A 19,697-nucleotide genomic window follows, 5' to 3' on the forward strand; every position below is an offset into this window, starting at 1 on the left:
TCTTACTCACTTATTAATGAAATTTTCATCATTTAAATGCCTTATTTTTATGCTTAATTTAAATCTTCCAAAGTTAAGAGCACAAATTATAGCCAATTACAATGAGTATTTAAAGAAAAAAGGATCCCTGCACCTGCACTAATGAGGAGCAATTACAACAATGAGACATCCCCAAACAATTTTGGAGTGGAAAGGTTATTCAGAGATGCACTTCCTTAAACATGTGGTTTGCAATGTAATTATATCCTAGTTTGTAGTATGGCTTTTCAGCCTCGGTAAAAAGCGAGGTAGGACTTGAGATTTGAACCTTTTTTTTAAGCACAGAAAAGCACCAGACAAAAAGTGCATCATTTCAGAGGCGCACCACTGAGAAGTCAACTTTACTTCGTGCCTTCATGTGGTCAGAACTTGGTGATTTCGTGGTGGAAAAACTTCTACCACCTTCTTCTACATATTTTTTCAAGGTTTGTGTAGTGCCTGTAGCCACCCATATAACTGGAAGAGTGACTATATTTTTTTAAAATCTAAGGATTTTGTCGATTATCAGAACCTGCTCATAGCGTATTGAACAAGATACGAGAAAACTAATGGTTTCAAATCTTTCTTCTGTAGTTTAATTAAATGTAAAGCCACAAATTGATGCGTGCAATTCAGAAATTGCAAAAAATTGCACATGGTCTGCTGTATTTGATGCTTGACTTTAACTCTGCAACTAAAACTTTAGGAGTTCTATCATGTACAATCTCCTGTATCTTGCAAGAAACATTAACCATTGTATTTGTAGTGTCCCTTAGACAAAAGAGAGACACTTCGTGACTACAGCTAGAATTAGCTTTGAATTTTTCATAAAGCCAACTGAGGAAGAAGTTTCAAGAGACTCTTTCTTTTCATTGTTAATTACTGAGCTCTTTTAAAAAAAAAAAAAAGAGAAAAAGCTGACTCTAGTCTGTATGAAAGAGTTTTATGCTTATTTTTAGTCAAATAGAGCACTTTCTGAATGTTGCATTGACAATATGGGCTTGGTCTCTGGTATTAATGCTTCTGCAGCAAAAGCCACAGATACACCAGGGAAGTGCATTAGTGATTAGAGGTGGAGAAAATAATAGAAGTAATTTTTTTCCAAACAGCAACAGAAAATGGCATAAATCCACAAAGATGTGTATGTTGGGCAACTCAAAACTGACCTTTGGTGCATCGACCACTTCCCTCTGGTTTTGTTACCAGACTTGGTGTGCGCTTCCGAGCTCAGCCAAAAGGCTTTCAAACTTTTAAAGAGCAGCTCTCTCACCCTCACCCAGCTCTTCTAAGCAATATTTTGAACACAATGGGAAAATTAGAGCCTGAGAAAAAAGCCCAGATCTAATCCCGGTGTCAGGAGCCGAGTTTTGACTTACCAGAGTTCAGTAATTCATCCTAAGTGACAATCAGCAGAGCTCTAGTTCATGAATTTCAGCCCAACTTTTCGAGGCAGTGAAACCTCTCACTGGGAAGCTGTGGCTGCCCCATCCCTGGAGGGGTTCAAGGCCAGGTTGGAGGGCACTTGGAGCAACCTGGGCTGGTGGGAGGTGTCCCTGCCCAGGGCAGGGGGTGGCACTGGATGACCTTTAAGGTCCCCTCAAACCCAAACCATTCTGTAATTTGTGATTCAATGGTTCTTTGCTTACCCAGCCACCCGTGGGTAACAGGCCGAGTGATTCAATGGTTCTTTCCTTACCCAGCCACCCGTGGGTAACAGGCCGAGAGCAGCTCTGATGAGAAGATGGCAGGACTTGCTCAGACCCCTGGGGTGGGATGCTGTAGGAGACAACCTGGGTGCTCCCATGTCACTGGTGTGTCCCCACAGCTCTGAGGCTGCTCCCGTCCAGATCACATTGCAGGCAGGAGAACCCCAGCCAACTTCTCCTGTCCAACTTTTAAGATTATTATCTGGGCGATTAGTAAAGTCTAAGACACAATGAATAAATAGATTCATGTTTCCCAACTGGAGGTTCGTGCGAAGTGCCTGGATGAAAGAAATGTTTCTTTTAGAACAGAACCAGGCGTAGCAGAGCTGTCAGGTTAGATACGAATCTTCAGGCAAAGTTAGAGCCTTTTTATAATAAAGGTTTATGATCTTCAATATTTCAGAGTCCCTGGACAAATGGGAGCGGCTGACGGTGGCTGATGCACTGGAACCTGTCCAGTTTGAAGATGGAGAGAAGATTGTTGTGCAAGGAGAGCCCGGTGATGACTTCTTCATTATTACAGAGGTAAGATCAGCGTCCTGATACGCTCTGTCATTTCCTGGCAGAGATCAAGGCTGTGTATTAAAAGACATTTGGATTCAGTTTAATCTCTTACTGCAGCATAAACTCCACTCAAACCAGGCGAATTACTCAAAATTCAAATGAACTCAGACAGCAGTTCCGTGGAAGTGTCTTAAGTGGGATGGTCCCTGATTTCCAGTAAATTGAAGACAGTGGAATGTTGAGGTGTGTCTGGTGTCTTGACTGTTTGAATGTTTGTTTTCTACAGGAGATTTTTCATGTTCCAAGTTGCCAGTACTTCCCCCAGGCTGGGCAGCCCCACGGTGCATTGATCATTGTTCCCACAGGGACGTACAGGGGGAAATCACAAACAAACATCTGTAAACTGGAGCCAGAGACCTGATCTGAAAATGGATAATTTGTTCTTTGTGTTGCCTTAAACGCGATCCAAATGGCTGAGCTGGTTTCTTGTTTGCTCTCACACAGGCGGGTGGATCTGTCAGGCAGCTGAAAATGCTGACATCTTTTTGGGACACTTCAGTTCCACCATCTCCCTTCTGCAGACAGATGCTGACGGGGTTTTTCCTCCTTCTCTGGCATAAATATTTGGACCCTCAGTATCTCATACAAATACCCAGGCGCTGTGATACAGCAGGTCATAGAAAGGTATCAGAGAGACTCAGACTAAGAATAACAACCCAGAATTAGGGCATCATTGTGTACGTGTTGACGTAGGAACTTTTCAGGGCCAGCCGTGAGTGTTGATACACAGATCTATAGCCTGGGAATGACAACATCTGGCTGTGGTGGCAGTTCAAGCGCAAATCCCAACATCTGGCAGTGGTGGCACGGGGGCTGGGGGGGACCTGAACCCTTTGCCATGGGAGGAGGTGGGTCAGATGGATGGGAGGGGGCTGTTGGTACCCTGGGGTACATCTCTGGCTCCCTCAGGCTCCTGTGTCCTGGTGGGATTTAGAAGGAAAGATCCCCTGTCCCACTCAGGTGACAGAGGGTTGTACAGCACCCATGGCTTTGGGTGCTCTACTTTTGTTTGCTCCTTATCTCTGAATTTCTGCGTAGTTGCCTCTATCCAAGGCAGCCAGAATTTGGTTCATAATCAATATCTGACACTTAAAATTTCACTCTTCCTTTCCTCTCGAGCGTGGGATGCTGCTGCTGAAATCCACACTTCATTTATGAACATGGTTTCTCTTCTGATGCTCACAGAATTGTCGGTGCAAATAACTCCACCTGTAGATCACACAGTTTAAACATGTGACGAGCAGTGAGACTAATACTCCATAGGGATATTTTTTTTCATTAACAAGATACCTAGTAAATAAGAAAAATTTGTATTTCTAGTAGTGTTACTAAGTGTCCTGTTACTCCTTGCAGCAGCGTGAGACTAGGAAAACCTGGTTTTCTTAGCCATCGAATCCCATGTGGAAAATTGGCAGCTTGCTTAAGAATTACCCAGGGCCTTTATTTTCCCCCTCTTGATGGAACAGCTGTTAAGACTTGAACGGGGAGAGGCGCATTAACACCACGTACAGCAGAATCATAAAGTCTCTGCTCTCCTCACCCTCCCACTATAAATCTAACATCGTTTTGCACTTTGGAAATTGCCTATAATTTTCTGCATTAAAGAGCGAACATCCAGCACCAACTATTTTTTGTGCTGCAGTAGCATTTGTGCCCGCTCACACATACTTTAAGCTTTGTATTATAAGCCTCGTTTCACAAGAGTTTACATTTTTGACGTTAAACTTTTCTGCAGGAGAGCTGACGCGAGCCGCCAGGAACACGTTATTCTACAAACTGGTTGAGAGGAGTTTTGGCTGTTTCGTTGTCACAATATGTTGAAAAGTCATTAGCTTCTTTCATGTGTTTTGATGTTTGTGGATTTAAAATCCAAAACATTCTAGTAGCAGCCCGTGTGCTGGACTGCTGGAGATGCAGAGAGGATTCATAGATCAGCAGAATGCAGCCTCCTTCAGACTGGCAGGACAAAGCTGAGCTTTGCTGTGCAATTTTGGGGCAAGGCACCCATTTATTACAAACCATGGTCATTCATGGCATGCCTTAGAGAAACCAGTTACCGATTTACAAAGCTTTGGTGCACCAGCATCTCAAATGCTGGTTCCAAGTGGGATCTCATGACTCTTATCATAAAAGCTTCTCCAAGACACCCAGGAATCACACGTGGATTTTAAATTATTAGCACGGTTTTGTATGAACTTCATAAATTACTGGTTCATTTCTGTGACATCCCTTTGGGATACCATATTTTAAGTGTATTGGTCCTGCAGAAAGGCAGGAGTGAACCAGCACCTTTGGGAGCTGCAGACTGAAGTGCAACCATGAAACCCTTTCAAAGGGAGATTTCCAACTTCGGTGATGATCAGAACAGCAATTCCTGCTTTAAACCAGGAATATCATCCCGTATGGACAAGAATATTTAGTCTCTCCCTTCTGTCAAGCAAACGCATTCACCTTTTCTTCTCTTTTCTTAGAGTAACCTTTATTTTTGTGGCTTTCTGTCTGCTTGTCTCCAGCACCGCACAGGTCGGAGTGGGTGCGGGTTACTGGGAGTGCAGGGTGTGCACGGAAATGCTGCCATGCCCCGTGGAGAGCAAGGCTGCAGCCAAATTATTAAAATAACAGAAAATGTGGACGGGGAAGAGTCACAGGAAACCAGGGCTTTAAAGTTCACTACTCACAAAGCTGGTTATGGTTCATTTTTTTTGTTAAAAAAAGTATAATGAGAAAGTACTGCTCTGAGATTGCAGGACAGCTACAGCTTTTCTGCCACCCCAGGTCCCCACAGGCCCCAGGAAGGTGTTTACTTGCAGTAGGTTGGGTGCTTTTCCGTTTAAATCTCACGCAGCCTTCAACAAGGTTTAGCTTTAATATTTAAAGGCTGTGATTTTTTCCAGAGATAGAATTATTTTAATGTTTATACCATATTCCTTAATTTGAAGATAGGATCAGAAGCGAACATCGGTGTAACAAAAGCAAAGTAACCGCTCCTGTGAGACTGATTTACTGCACTTGAAAGTGGTAATTAAAAAAAAAAAGGAAAAAAGCAGCAGCGCTGCAGTTTCAGTATTTTCAGATATTTCCAGGTCTTACTTTCCCACTCCAGTTTTCACACAACAAACTCGGGCTTTCCCAGACCAGACAGATGTGGAATGTATCTGCTGGATTCCAAGGTCATGGAATTATCCCATATGAGATTCCTGGCACGGAGGTGAAAAACTTTAAGCACCATGAAACAATTGTTGCCATAAAGAATTATATTTTGGCAAGCGTAAATCATAACAGATGTACAGTTTCTAACAAATAAATTTGCAGTTGTGTTGTGCCCTGCCACGCTCTGTACCCAGCAGCGGGGAGGATTTATTCCCTCTCACTTCAGATAAGGCAAATATTTTTAGCCAGCGTTTTAAAGCGGTAGCGTGGAGAGGAGAGTGAGCTCTGCAGAGTTAAATACCCCAGCAAACATTAAGTCCCTTTAAACGAAATGCCAGTTGAACAGGGGCTTTGCCACTGACTTCAGTCCGAGCAGCAGTTCAGGCTGGTGTAGTAGCTCTCTGGAACTGGAAAGAGATGAGGTTTTTGCTGTTGTCAAGGTTACTGAGAAAGGTGGTGACTGTAGTATTAAAAATAGCGGTTGTGATCGCGTACCACTCTCTTTAAGTTCAGCTTTGAACCTGGCCGGGTGGCACAGCACAGCACAGCACCCCAGGGAGGTCACTGTCCTTCCAGCCTGCTCTCCTGTCGTCTCCTCACGGGACACTTTGGTCCCAGAGCTGCAGGGAGGGAAGGCAGAAAACTGCCTGAGAAGCAAAACGCTTCCAATTAATAGTTGGTCGAGTTGCCCGGCAATAGCATGCAGCAGCCTAAAAATAAAAGACCTAAAAATAGAAGATAATTCACGGGAGAAAATTCAAGGAGAAACGGACCCTTGTATCAAGTAGTTGCGCATTAGTTTTTTTTGTTTTTAACTTTAAAAATGAGTATATTTAATTGTAGATTAGTGCTAAGTTAGAGGCGTTCTTGCACCCTCCTCTGTGACTCATTGTGAGAAACACTTCAAAAATGCTGGGGATTTGTGGGTTTTGTTATTATCCTGCTGGTCAGAGGGGAGGCAGAGTCTGGGGCTCTGATGGTTGTTGCACCCTCCTCTGCGACTCCTTTGTGAGAAGCACTTCAAAAACGCTGGGGATTTGTGGGTTTTGTTATTATCCTGCTGGTCAGAGGGGAGGCAGAGTCTGGGGCTCTGATTTTCAGTCTCCCCTGTGTTATCGGTCCGGTCTGTGGGCAGAGGGTTGCCCTCCCTGATTCCCCATCGGTGGAATTAATCCTAAGGACACTTCAGGAAGGTGAGCAAGAGCTTGATGGGACAAGGCGTGACGTATCCATCAGTGCTGAAACCAGGGAATGGGAACAGCAGAACTGGAAAATAAGAGAAATATTGTCATTGACAGTGCAGAAATCCCTCCAGAATTAATGCACAGAGCTGCCTCATTGACAGAAATGAGTCAAATTAATTGGTAATGATTATTTGTCCAGCACTATTCTTGGCTGATCACACTGAAAACAGCCTTGTAATCCCCAGGGGGGCTGCTGGCTTTCATCCTGCTGTTGACATTTCCAGCCAGGGACACAAACTGGTTCCAGTCTGGGCAGGATCTGCTGCGAGTTCTTGCTGAGAGCCTACTTGAGATACTGTCCTGTAGGTGAAATCAGTGTTTCCAGCCCCACTGACACTCCTGGCGTGCGATGGAGCCTCTCTTCCTTGGGTGGAAGCGTGTTTGTAAACTCTCCTGCCATGGCAACGGGCACGGGAAGGTCCTCCCCGCACTCGGAAGGGTTCTCCGCTCGGCGCAGAATTGGGCCCCTTGGTAGGAAAACTCGACTTGAGTCTTCAATTGCACAAGAAGCATCCGAAGATTTATGATTTAAAAGCTCCTTAAGAAGGAAAAGAAAAGAAGAAAAATAATAGCCCGATTGTTTCCTGCTCTAAATTGTTGCTCTTTGACTTTCTAACCCAGGAGAGACCCCTTTGGCACCTACCCCTGCGACAGGCAGGGGAACTACAAAGTAAACTTCTTCCGTATGGTTAATGAAGTCACTGCCTTAGGCACACTCTGCTATCACACCTGATAATCTCTTTAAAAACACAGTGTGATTAATTATTAATTAGGAAGATGAATGTTGTCTAGAAAAGGACTTTCAAAGGCTACAATCTGAACTGCTTAATGGAACCGGGGTTTTGTTGATAGCAAAAATGTTTGTCAAAGGCAGTCTGCAGCGACTCCGAATATACCTAATAAACAAAATACAGCGAATAAGCAGAGCCAGCGCTCACCGGGGGCTCCCTGCTCTTCTGATTTCTGACTGCAGAGGCGTTGCTTTCCATGGAGCTGTCAGAGGAAAGGGACATTCAGTTTTCTGGGTATCACCTAGTTGTGCTGGAGCAACAGCGGGTCCTTTGGCCCCCCTTCAACATTCCTCTGTGTCCAGGGGGGCATTTGTAAAGCCCAGCTGAGCTCAAAGGTAGAATGTGAGGTGTGTGGTTGGGTCCCATCCTGACGAGGGATGGAGGTGGAGTGTGTCCCTGAGTCAAAGGGACTAAAACATCAGCTTAGTCCAGCTCTTGTTAAACTCAGTTCAACTTTGACTTCTGTGGGCAGCAGATCAGGCTGGGAATACACACCACATCCATCTCCAGCTGATTGTGAACGTACCCTCATCTCTGTTGGAAAGGGACAGTGTTCCATAGGAAGCAACTGGCTGCTCCCCTTCTTCTTCCCACCAGCCATGGAGGACCCACCAGTGACTCCAGCTCTTGGCCCTTCCTCCCCACTCTTCCTCCGGCCCCGCTAAAAGCCGCCGCAATGCAGTCACCTGCGGCAAATGCTGCAAAGTCTGAACCCTCAGAAGTGATGTACGACGGAGCGTTTTCTTCACAATTTCGATGAAACTTCAGATTAGCCAGTATTTCTAGTCTATTTTAGAACTTTGCAGATTTTGTTCCTCGTTTGTGGCAGAAACCAGGACAACTGTATGTAAATTCGGTGAGTTGCTATGAACCCGCAGACTGGAGAATAATGTATAATAGTTTAAAAATGTACGGTTAAAAAAATACTGTCAAACCCAGTCATGACTCAATCTTGCGTCCACAGTCAGAATGAAGTCCTGTTGCCTCATCCTTCTCCAACCCCGTGAAGATCCTCTAGCTTTGATATTATGAAGATGAACCTTTTTTTTTAAAAAGAAGTCAGATGGGTAGGAAGCCAATGGAAAAGCCACGGAGGCAGCCAATATTTTGTCATGGAAAAAAAATTTCCACCTGGATTGACAGTAGTGTGACCAAATAATTTTGGGAGTCGTAATGACTGTGGTATGTAGTACAGGTAAACTTTTAACGAGCTTATTTTATCTTAGCTACTTATCTGTCTTAGGTGTACATCTCCCGAACTTCATGGGGTTTCTCCATGCTCCGCCCCTGTGAAGAGGTGTGTGAAGAAACCTCCCCATTGCATGTTGTGCTCTGAAGCAGAGGCACAAGAATTAAGATAGTTCTTTGTTCCTGCTAGAGACAATCAATGGGAATCGGGGACCTTGAAGGTCTGGACCTTCATGATGTGGCTCATGGAACGTCTAAGGCGGAGAAGCCATAGGGCTAATAAGGAAGAATCCCAGGCTAATGCATCAACAGACCATCCTTGTCCCTTTATGTTAAATTTTACCACCCAAAAATGATGGGTGTTATTTTCTGACTGCAGGTTGTGTGGAAGTCACTTGCACTTTGTATTGCTGACTTGAAATTTGTTTATTCCCTTACTTTTCTGTAAAAGTCTTTCATAAATCAAAGGTTGGCAAGTCATAAAAATCCAAGATTATTTTACTGGCTAAAGGAATATTCGCAGTGTCTTTGGCTACATAGTTCAAAGGATTTGTCTTCTCTTGGAAAGCAGCCCTAGAACTGCTGATCCTGAGCTGTAACATAAAAGCTGTCCCAGGAATGATGCTATCAGAGTCCCGGGGGGGCACCGTGGCGGCTGAGGAGCGATGTGCTCATGGTCTGCCGGGACATTGCCACGGGGAGCACCGCTCGTGCCAGCAGCAGGAGGTACAGGCAGGACTCTGCCTTACCCTCTGTCCCTGGGACATCGCTAACCTGAGGTCTTGAAGCAAATCCCAAACTATTCTCCAAGGCTTAAAAGCAGTTTTCATAACCTCTCTCTTCTGCACACGCGATACCCGGTGCAAAAAAAATGCCTGTGAATGTTTCCCCGGTTCGCTCCTGACATGACAACTTGTGTAGGAGTCTCCAGTCTCATTCAGCTGTAATTTAAAACATCTGATTTGTAAACCCATAAAATTGAAGTTTATGCTGGAAATACAGCCACACCCTGGCCTCTTACCGCTATAGGATACGTGGAAAACTGGGGGATTGTTTGGTGCGCGGGGAAGCGAAACCCCAAGTTAGTAATTGGCAGGTTCATTCTTAATCTATGCCTGCTCCATTGGAATTTGCATGAAAATCGGAGTGCTGTGTTTTCTCCGTGTTCAAAGCAGCCCGTGGCTGTTTATTTAGCTCACACTTGCTTTAAGGAATGGTTGATGCTTTGACTCTTTGGATTTGCCCGGCGGTGTCCTCCTGCCCTGGAACTCTGTGGAAGCGGCGGCAGTTCCCGGGTGGTGAAATCCCTCTCGGGGTGAGTCAGGGGAGCAGCGTGGCTGTTTGCCCTCCAGCTTCTGGGAGGTTCTCACAATCCCTATAAGCTCCTTTGGCGTTGAGGGCCCGGCTCACAAGCCCTGATTCAGAGCACTTAGTCAACACGACCAAGAAGTTTATGGCCCGAGGCACGTTAAATCTAAACTGCAGTTAAAGGCATCTGCTGTCTCAGGAGTAGGAGCTCCCTCCCCAGGAGCGCTTCTCTGGCTCTAAGCAAAAATACTGTAATAAAAATACTGCAATATAAACAGGACCTGAAACGCAGTGGTGTCCCACCTGGAGGAAGAGGAATGGAAAATTTCCTAATCCCTGCTGGAGTTCATCCCTTTCTCTGCACCGTGTTAAAGCTGTCCCTTACTGGGATGGATTTGTCCCTCCTCTACATAGAGCCCGGTGAGATGCCTGCAGATTTGCTGAAAGAACATGTCCCATGTTCCTTCTCTGTGTGGTGTGCGTTTTGAGGAGCACATGAAGCTCTCTGCTGTGTGCTTCAGGAAGGGGCAGCTTTGAGCACATGAGTTTTTTCCTTCTGAATTTCAGAATTTGGTCCTTTGAATACACAACTGAAAGGATTTCAGGAGAGCTTTTCAGGGGGGGATTTTCGTGATCTCCACCATAAACTCCTTTCTCTCCTTCCCCCTGGTTTGCCCAAAGCTTCAAGTTTGGCCTCAAGTTGCGCCAGGGAGGGGTTCAGGTTGGATATTAGGAAAATTTTTTACATGGAAAGGGTTATTAAGCCTTGGAATGGGCTGCCCAGGGAAGTTGTTGAGGCACCATCCCTGGAGGTATTGAAAAGCCAGGTTGACATAGAGCTTAGAGACACGGGTTAGTGATGGGTTTTATCAGAGTTAGGTTGATGGTTGGACTAGATGATCTTAAAGGTCCCTTCCAACCTGGACAATTCTGTCATTCTGTGATTTCTTGCTGAGAAGCTGCTGCCCTGGCTGGCCCCAGCCATGGCCATGGTGTTAGTTATCGGTGACGGTGTCTGTCCCCAGCCTTTTGCTTGGTCTGGTTACTCCAGCATCTCCAGAATGTTTGCACAGAGGAGCAGATGGTGGTAGGAGTAATTGGGCCGTAAAACAACATTAACAGCTCAGACCGATTTTCTCCAGCGCGGGTTTTGCTGGCGGGGAGGGGGGAGTTCAGCACTATTTGCCTGTTTTCTCCCCAGTCAGGCCACCCCTGCCCCTGCTGTAGGTGGTGACGCTCTGCCGTGTCTGCTTCCAGGAGATGAGCCCTGTCAGGTCAGGCACAAATATCCCCACTTGATGAATAACCCATTATAGAGTCACTTTTATGTTGACTCAGTGGACGTTTCCTGGCTTCAGAGAGAGTGGAGATAATGGCTAGCTTTGTAGAAAGAAAGAATCTCTAAAATGCAACATTTTTTTTCCTTTGTGACTTTTATTGCTTTGTACGCTGACATGTCTGAGGGAGGAAAACAGGGCCTGGTTGCCAATAATCCGCAGCGCTTGGCACGGACGCTCTTTAGAATCTGGCACTGGGATGAATATTAATTCAGTTGTTTTCCCACAGAAGCTACTGATTAGTTGAGGCCAAGGATCCCTGAGATGATTCATTAAAACCCAACATCGGAGCCCACCTTTACCGAGGGGACCTGCTTCCCGTGCCCCCACCACAGGTGGGCTGGATCTCTAATAAAAGGGGCAACTAAAATCCGAGAACGGGGCACAGATAAAAACGCAGAGGGACCCCAAAGGGTGGACTGTGGGGCAACCACTTCCCAGCCCTCTGGGCCCGGAGCCAGGACAAGTGGCCAAGGAGAATCCCACCCCAGGCTGGGGCTTTCCCTTAGCCCTCCGTCACCACCTCCCAGGCTTCCCAGTCCCACTTGGCAACTGGTGGCATGGAAGAGAAGCAGGGGACCGCCGTGGCAGCAAGGCCACCGTGGTGTCCCCCGGTCTGATGGTGGGAGATGATGGTGGCTGTGGATGAAGGCTCGAGTCCCCCAACACGTGGATGCGCCTCTGTTGGACACCTGCATGATCTGGCCTGATGTGAGCTCTGCTGCTGTGCCTCAGGGCCAACATTCTGAAGTCAAAGAGACTATAAAACTTCACGTTGTGATTCTGAAAAGCGTACAACTGAAAAGGCTTAATGAAAAAAATACCTTTTTATTTTTTTCTTTGAGCAGACCCCCCTTTTTTTCGCAGAGGTATTGCAGGGCTCTCCCTGCATGAAGCAAATTGCAGTTGGTGCAGTGTAATTCTGCTGCTTTCGGCTTTTCACTACATTTACTGCTCTCTCTCCACCCGAATCTTGTCTTGTTCCACCTAATAAAAACATTTCCTTTACTTCAAGGGGGACGCGTCGGGTACGGCACGGGTTTAGCGCAGACTGTATCAAAGGAGCACTGAGGGGGAAGATTGTCTGAGATACCGCAATGGGAGGATGAGCAAATGATTGAAAGGGTCTTCCCATGTCAAACATCTATGATTTTAACTGCTAAACGATCAAGGCAAAGGCGTTTCCTGGTGATTAATGAGGGGCTGGGTGTAGTCATGTCTGGGCCGTAACCCTGGCCTCTCCTGTATCCCTAGGAAATGCCCCGTGGCTCTGCTGTTTCTGCTGGTTTGAGCTACACTGGGGTTTATGATTGATTGCCATATTTTTAAAATACCTTTATGTTTGTGGCTATTTTGGTGACTGCTCCAGACAGCTTTGTTCCTCTCTCTTGGGTCTGGATGTTATTTCCCAACTAATACAGATGTGCCTTGGTAGCAGAAGTGGTGGAAGTTGAGCCGTCGGTAGCGCAGTCCCGTGCAGGTGGGACGTAGCTGGTCCCCATGGCACATTGTTTGATGTCCACCCTGGCTGTAGGGCTCACGTATAGGATCTGTGCCCACTGTGATGGTGTAAGAACATTGCCCAGGCAGTGTTTGTAGATGGGTAAATGGTGTATTTTATTAGGTATATCTGGAGAAATAGATAATTGGAGAAAGGCAATGTGCCCAAAAGCTCTTATCCTTTCCTAGCTATGCCTCTTGCTCTAATAAAAGATAGTACTTCCACAAATCTTGCCTGCAATTAAATACAGTGCTCCCAGAATCATATTGTGTGAAAGAGCTTTTGATTCCCTTCAGATGCGCTAGAGGTTCTGTTAAATCCGAGAGGAGTCATCACACCCAGACCTGTCTGCTTCACCCTGTGAGTGGGAGCTTTATCTGCCCTTCACAGCTGCTTTGTAGTAACTCAGCAAAGATTTAATAGCGCGGCATAAGGAGGCTTTGTGTTAGGAGGTGTGAATTGTGGAGTGTGGGAAGGTGCAAGGTGTGCTGTGACAGCAGTGGTGGAGCCGACAGCGGTACCACAGGGACCTGCCTGACCTGATCCATCTCTCATTCTATGGACTGCACTGCTCTTTTCTAGTGGACGGTGAAAAGGGAAACAAAATAGGCTAGAAAAATCAAAACTAGGATAAAAACATCACTTTTTGAGGGCATGGGGAAAAAACCTGTCTTCCCTGCTTTTCTTTGAAAAAGCAGCAGGTAAAAAAGCATGAAATAAAAATGGAAATAGGAATAGTAACCTCCTGCTCATGAAAATTAAAATTCTTTTCTTTAAAAAGTAGAAACTTATTTTCTATACTTAATGTCTGAAAAGGCCATAGACTTTGACTTTGTGTACTCTGATGGCAGAACAAATATTCTTCAATTTTAATCATGATAAATACGTCCTTTGTTATAGATGGTGCCTCACTACATTTCTTACTGGTTGCTGTATCTTTGCAATGGGAGGTTACACCAGCAAAACCAAAACAACCACAAGACTGACTTCGAAACCAAGAAGTTTTTTAAAACAGTGCTTCAGTTTTACAGTTCTGTTCTGGATTTCCCTTCCCTTGAAGGTTGACACGTCGCAGTGTCCATGTCCTCCAGGTGTCCACCACAGCATCCACTGCTGATCCGAGGGAAAAAATACAGGATTTCAGTTTTTAGCATCATGAACACTTGCCCTTTGTAGCCAGGCTACTTAGGCCAGCTGCTGGCTGTGGGCTTCATACTTAAATATCAAAATAGGGCTCCTGAAGCAATTAGTGCTTTTAATTACAAGTGGGATGAGGCCTGGGAACCTGGTGTTGCTGCAGCCGGGTCACTGTGTCTCACTCCTCCGCCCCGTCCCACGGGTTCCGAGTGACACATCTATCAAAATCTCATTACTCTGGAGGGGATGGGAGCTCACGGATTGTAAACCTTAATTTATTCTTAATATCTTGAACTGTGGCGCTGTATCTAAGCCATAAATTCTTACAAAACCAACTGCTGCTGCGTTGGAGAGAGCGGGGTGTCCCCCTGCGCGCCGTGAGGAGCGGTGGCAGAGGGGGCGAGTGGGGGGACAGCGTGGCCGAGGGGTGCCCATGGCACAGTGCCTTTGGGAACCCTCCCCGTGTTGGTTTTGCAATAAGATGCCATGTTCACCTGGGGGAGAGGAGGGAAGGTCAGTGGTATCGGTTCCTGGGAATGCAGGCACTCCCTGGAGACTGAAAGGGAATATTCCTGGATCCACCCGGGATCAGGGTCTCATTCCCGGTGCCCGTCTGCTCCCCATCCCAGCAGGAGGATTCATTCCGGGGTGTCAAACTTCTCCAAGTCCTTGGCCCTGAGCTCTGCAGGCTTGGCTGGGTGGTGTAGGGGGCAGGAATGGCTTTAAAACACTTTAAATAGCCTGATCCCACAAACCCGGGATCGTGCCGCTTGTGTCGGAGAGATGGATCTCGCTGGGGTTTGTGTGGTGCTTACGGGTAAAGCTTTCCCACCGAGACCAGGTGCTTTTGGGGGTGGGAGGGATAAGCCCCTGAATCCCTGCGAGGTGCCACCCACACCTCCCGCGACAGGGCTCAGGAGATTCATGCAGATGAGAGGCAGAGCTCGCTAAAGGACAGGAAGGACAGAAAGCTCAAAAACCGAGTTGGAAAGATTTGACAAGTAAAATGAAATACAGCCATGAGCAAGGGGAGAGGTCAGCACCAAATTCATTTAGTGTGACAGCTTCCTTAAGTATGTGGGTAACAAAGGATCATTCTGTATTATTTTTCTCTAGTATTTTATTTTATTCTGTATTATTTTACTTCTGTGTTACTTTTGCCGTGGTTAAACTGGTTGTGTGCAATTGGGCTCTTCCTCCAATGTAGTCAGAATAGCATTGTTTCCAGAGATAAGATACGAGAAGTGCAGATAGACAGACAGATAATTATAAATACCTCTTCTTTGTTCCGTGGCGTGGACAGTCTTCCCGGGAAGGTCACTGGGACAATGCTCCAGGATGCACTGGTGGAGCTGGTGGGTTGTGCAGCCAGAGGCCGAGCGCCACAATCACATCTCGCATCTGGGTCCTCGCTGTCAGGGCTTCAGGAAACTTCTTTTGCTCCGTGATAGACCTGTTCTCGCTGGGCAAGGGGAAAAGCCTGTGTGACTGTTAAAACAAGAGTGGAAAAATATGTATCTGGAATATGCATTGCTTTATCCTGCCAAGCCAAGTGTTTATTGTGGAGGCCAGACACATCTGTCCTCCTCCAACAGATATCATGGTGTTTCTTGGATGAAAAAGGCCGCCTGTAGTGGAACAGTGGAAGAAATTGCTTCAGAAGCCTGACTTATTGGAGTCCTATATCATACGGACCCTGTCAGAGAAATATTAGCCACAATAAAAGCCGACACTGGGGAAGATGAAAGCAGTATTGCTGGATATTGTGGTTGCCTTCACGGCAACCTGCTCGCGGCGGGCATGGGGAGTCGAGTCCTTTCTCCCTGGGACTCGGGCGGTCGATGGGATTACTTGGGGGGACTTTATGTTTGTTTGCTTTATGTAATAAAACATCTGTCAGAAAAAGTTTTGGGAAAGAGAGCGGGGACATGGATTGCAGACAGCTATTTGGGTCAAGGGGTTAGGTTTTTGCCAGGCTCCAGATGGGGACGCAGAGGAGGACGGGGGCTGGAGGAGGTTCTGAAGCTGGTCCTGTCCCCGTTGAACTAAGATGGGCAGCAGCTCCGGGGGCAGCCCCTCAGCCGGCGTTTGGTGTCGGGGATGTTCTCCATATGGGGTATTTTTGAGAACACTCCTCATGAAGGCGGGTTTGTTCTGAAAACCTGCAGTAAGAGGGAATGGCAGAACCCCTTACACTCTCTGTGCATTTTCAGATCTTGCAGATTTACTGGAAGATCTTGGAAAACAGCAGCTTTGGCGGAACAGTTTAGTTATATCAAGGATAAGGAATTTTTGCTGGAAACTTGACAGGCACCAAATCACTTTCTTATATCCAGTTCTTCCAGTTACTTCTGTGGATGGCCTTGGCCTTGCTGGGGACAGCTTTATGGGCATGGCAAGTTTTAATGGTAGATAAAACCCCCCCAAAAAATCCCACAAAAGACCAAACCAGACCTTCCCCTGTGTCTTTGGCTTGTTTTTGCCTGGTTCAGGTGCCCTCGCTTACGCACGTTGTGGCGAATGTGCTGACAGTCCCATATCCAGGGATTTATATCAAGCAGACGTTACTGCTAATGGGCAAGATGAGAAATTATAACTTTTAACATGTCAGATTAATTTGATATACATCCAAGTCCCTATAAAACCACCAGCTGATTAGCGTGTATCAAACAATACTCCCACATTATTTCAGTTTTTGTTTTAGCTTCCTGCCATCCGGCAGAACTAAGATTTACCTCTTCACTTACAGAGCACTGCAGTTAACCCCGAGAGCGGCCCAGCAATTTGTAAAGTTGTATGGGCTTAAAAATAACCCTGTTATGAAATGGGAGGTGATGCAATACAAGGGTATTACAGCAGCTCCTTCGTGCTTGTGCAGAAGAGAGCAAATTATGGCCATGGCTGTTCCACTGCAGGGTGGGGGCTGTGATATTTTCCAATAACTGGCATCAATCTTCAGAGAAAAATCCACATCACTGTGTCTCCCCCTTCCCTGTCCTACCTGGGGCAGGGTCAGCCCTTGCTTATTCCTGTCCGAGCTGAAAATCCTAACATTGAAACACCGATGCTCTCCCAGAAAATGGCTCTCTGGTCTATTTAAAAATCTTGGCTTTTAAAAATCTTTTTAATTTCAGTTAAAATCAAAATACGTGAACATTTTGCCTTTCCCTATGCTTTTTGGTTTGGACGCAGGAGATAATTTCATATGTTACTGTTATTTTTTTCCAGAAAAGCAGATACCTTCTCTGTTGCACTACAAAAGCTTTATGCCACAGTAATTTAAGATTTCCTCCAGGTTAGAATATTTCTGCCTGTAAAACCCCTTTGAAGCTTGAAATAGGCTGTAACTGAGTTTTGACATGTATTAGCACGTGTCGAGCCCAGCAGTTATTAAGGGCAGTGGAGACAAGGCACATTCCATCTCTCCAGCGACCGACTCGCAGGTGTCGGGATCACTACAGGCCACGCCGGGGCAAAGCCACCCCAAAAAATCACCCTTTGTTGCAAGGAGCATTAAAAACTCCCTTTTACCAACTGTTTCAGGGACAGACCCGGGGAGTGATCAGGTGAGGATGAAGCTCCAGTCTCTGTCTTCCAAAATCACGTCCCAGGATTGTGACTGGGAAAGTTGCCTTTTTACTCCTTTTGACATAAATCTTATCCGCATCTCTTGTGAGGTTCTGCATCCACCCAGGATTATGTTTTCAATGTATTTTTAAATTATATTGCAGCCTACATTCACACAGCACGGTGTGTGTGAGTTAAATAGGAGTTGCTGAGTTGTGTCCTGTTCCTCTTCTCTTCAGTGTCAGCCGAATCTGCATCCAGACAATTCCTAAGAGAGAAGTCATTTGCCATCCTGATAGGTGTTTTTGTTTAATCCTTTAATTCCTTGCACTGATCTATCAGGAATCGTCTGGAATCATCGTCTCTCCCACAGCAGAGCTCAAGGGTGTGACAGGCGAAAGGAAATACTCGGGACTTGATGCTTTTTAAAGTTGTAAGAGGTTTAAGTGAAGGGCCCTTCCTCTCCCCAGGGCACGGCCTCCGTTCTGCAGCGCCGGTCGGACAACGAGGAGTACGTGGAGGTTGGAAGACTCGGTCCTTCAGATTATTTTGGTAAGAAAAATACTTATTCATTCACTCAACTTACGTATGGCTCAGAAAGATGGACGTGTGGGGTCGTATCAAGTAATTAGTGTCTTAATTGGCGTTCTGCTCTTAATAGTGGGGGGGATGCGTAGGCCAGCGATACTGAGGGACGGGAGCGGAGCTGGAGCCACCCCTTGGTTTCCACCCGCGCAGCTGACAGGAGACAGACCCAGAATCAGCAAAACGCTCTGAAAGTGCTTGTTTTCAAAGGCATTTTACACACCTGCATTATGCATGGGCATGCTGTCAGCAGAATCGTGTAAAGTGTCTGTCAGGAGGCACATAAAGGAGATGTTCTACACCCAAAGGAACCGGGTGGTGGGTGACAGGCTCCCTCTGAAGGTGTGCCAGAGCCTGTTTGTCCCCCGTTTCCAGGTGAGATCGCGTTGCTGCTCAACAGGCCCCGGGCTGCCACCGTGGTGGCCCGTGGACCCCTCAAGTGTGTCAAGCTGGACCGGCCCCGCTTTGAACGCGTGCTGGGGCCCTGCTCCGAAATCCTCAAGAGGAACATCCAGAGGTACAACAGCTTCATTTCCCTCACCGTCTGAACGGCTCCTCCCGGGAAGCTGCCGTCGTGTCACCCTCTGCACTTCAGTTCTCGCTCTGCGGCTCCATGGCTTTGTGAAGAAGAAAATTAAAGATGTGCATTTTATGTGTATTTTTTCCGTTTCTGTCACGTCCTGGGTGTCAGCTCCAATCTCATGTATCGTCTAAGTAGGAAGACAACTGGTTGGGCAAGACTGGCTTCGGGGAAGGCTAGGCTCTTGGCTGGCAGGCAAGGTGTGTACTTGTTGGATCAAAAAGCTTAAAACTGTGTTTTTAACTATTTAAAATTCAGATGAATTTCTATTTCCCTTATTATCTTTGAAGCTGGTCTTATTTGCCTTCTCTCAAGCTCCTTTGACCAAGCGATGTCCCTCTGCCTGTCACTTCTACAAGACTTTTTCCTGGTGGTGGACTGGAGGTTCCTGCAGTCCCACGGGGCGAGTTGCAGTCGCCCAGTTGAAGGTTGGAGGAAAATTTTGATCATTCCAGCAAGGCAGGAAAAGGAGAGCTTTTGAGTCATTTTGCTTGTGGCTCAGATACCGGGGCCATTCTCCTCCTTTCAGGGCTGCTGTGTAGGACACGCCGGGGCAAAGAGCCTGCTCTGGTCTTCTCATGAAGGAACAACATCTTGGGAGAATTCAAATGGAGCCTGGAGGACCTAAGTTATTTATCCGCAGCTTTTTTAAAATTCGGTTTTTCATTAGGTCCTTCAAAAGTCCAACAGGACCTTCTCTGCTGAACTAAGTGGGCTTCAAAACTTACTTATCTGCAGCAGAGTGTCCCCACTACTTCTCTGAATATCGTAACAAAACGCTGCAGAGATGGCTGGACACCAGCAGTGGTTTGGTTTTAGTAAGGTCCACTTCATTAAATTCAAACGCCTTTCTTTCAGTATATCACTGAATTTTAGGCTTTTTTAGCATTTTCTGAAAGCTTCAGGAAATCGTGGATCTCCTCAAAAATGCCACCTCTCCTCCAGCAGACACGTTGTGTCTCAGAAGGCCCCAGGACCCTGCAAGGAGCTCCCAGAGCCCCAGTCCCCATCACGGGCAGGT

At 46.4% G+C, this 19,697-nt stretch overlaps 1 protein-coding gene across 7 annotated transcripts in view; it reads left to right on the plus strand.

Annotated features, from left to right (window-relative positions):
• Window positions 1-18,754, plus strand: part of PRKAR1B (protein kinase, cAMP-dependent, regulatory subunit type I beta) — an 83,890-nt gene extending 65,136 nt beyond the window's left edge. For all 7 annotated transcript variants that reach the window (XM_014951422.1, XM_014951423.1, XM_014951421.1 and 4 more), the window contains exons 9-11: window positions 2,128-2,249; window positions 17,982-18,063; window positions 18,472-18,754. In XM_014951422.1, the coding sequence (XP_014806908.1) occupies window positions 2,128-2,249; window positions 17,982-18,063; window positions 18,472-18,644 (377 nt within the window). In that variant the 3' untranslated portion in view covers window positions 18,645-18,754. The remainder of the gene's footprint in view (window positions 1-2,127; window positions 2,250-17,981; window positions 18,064-18,471) is intronic.
• The last annotated feature ends 943 nt before the right edge of the window (window positions 18,755-19,697 follow it).

This window comes from Calidris pugnax, unplaced genomic scaffold, assembly GCF_001431845.1.
Source record: "Calidris pugnax isolate Ruff unplaced genomic scaffold, ASM143184v1 scaffold198, whole genome shotgun sequence".
Classification (NCBI taxonomy): domain Eukaryota; kingdom Metazoa; phylum Chordata; class Aves; order Charadriiformes; family Scolopacidae; genus Calidris; species Calidris pugnax.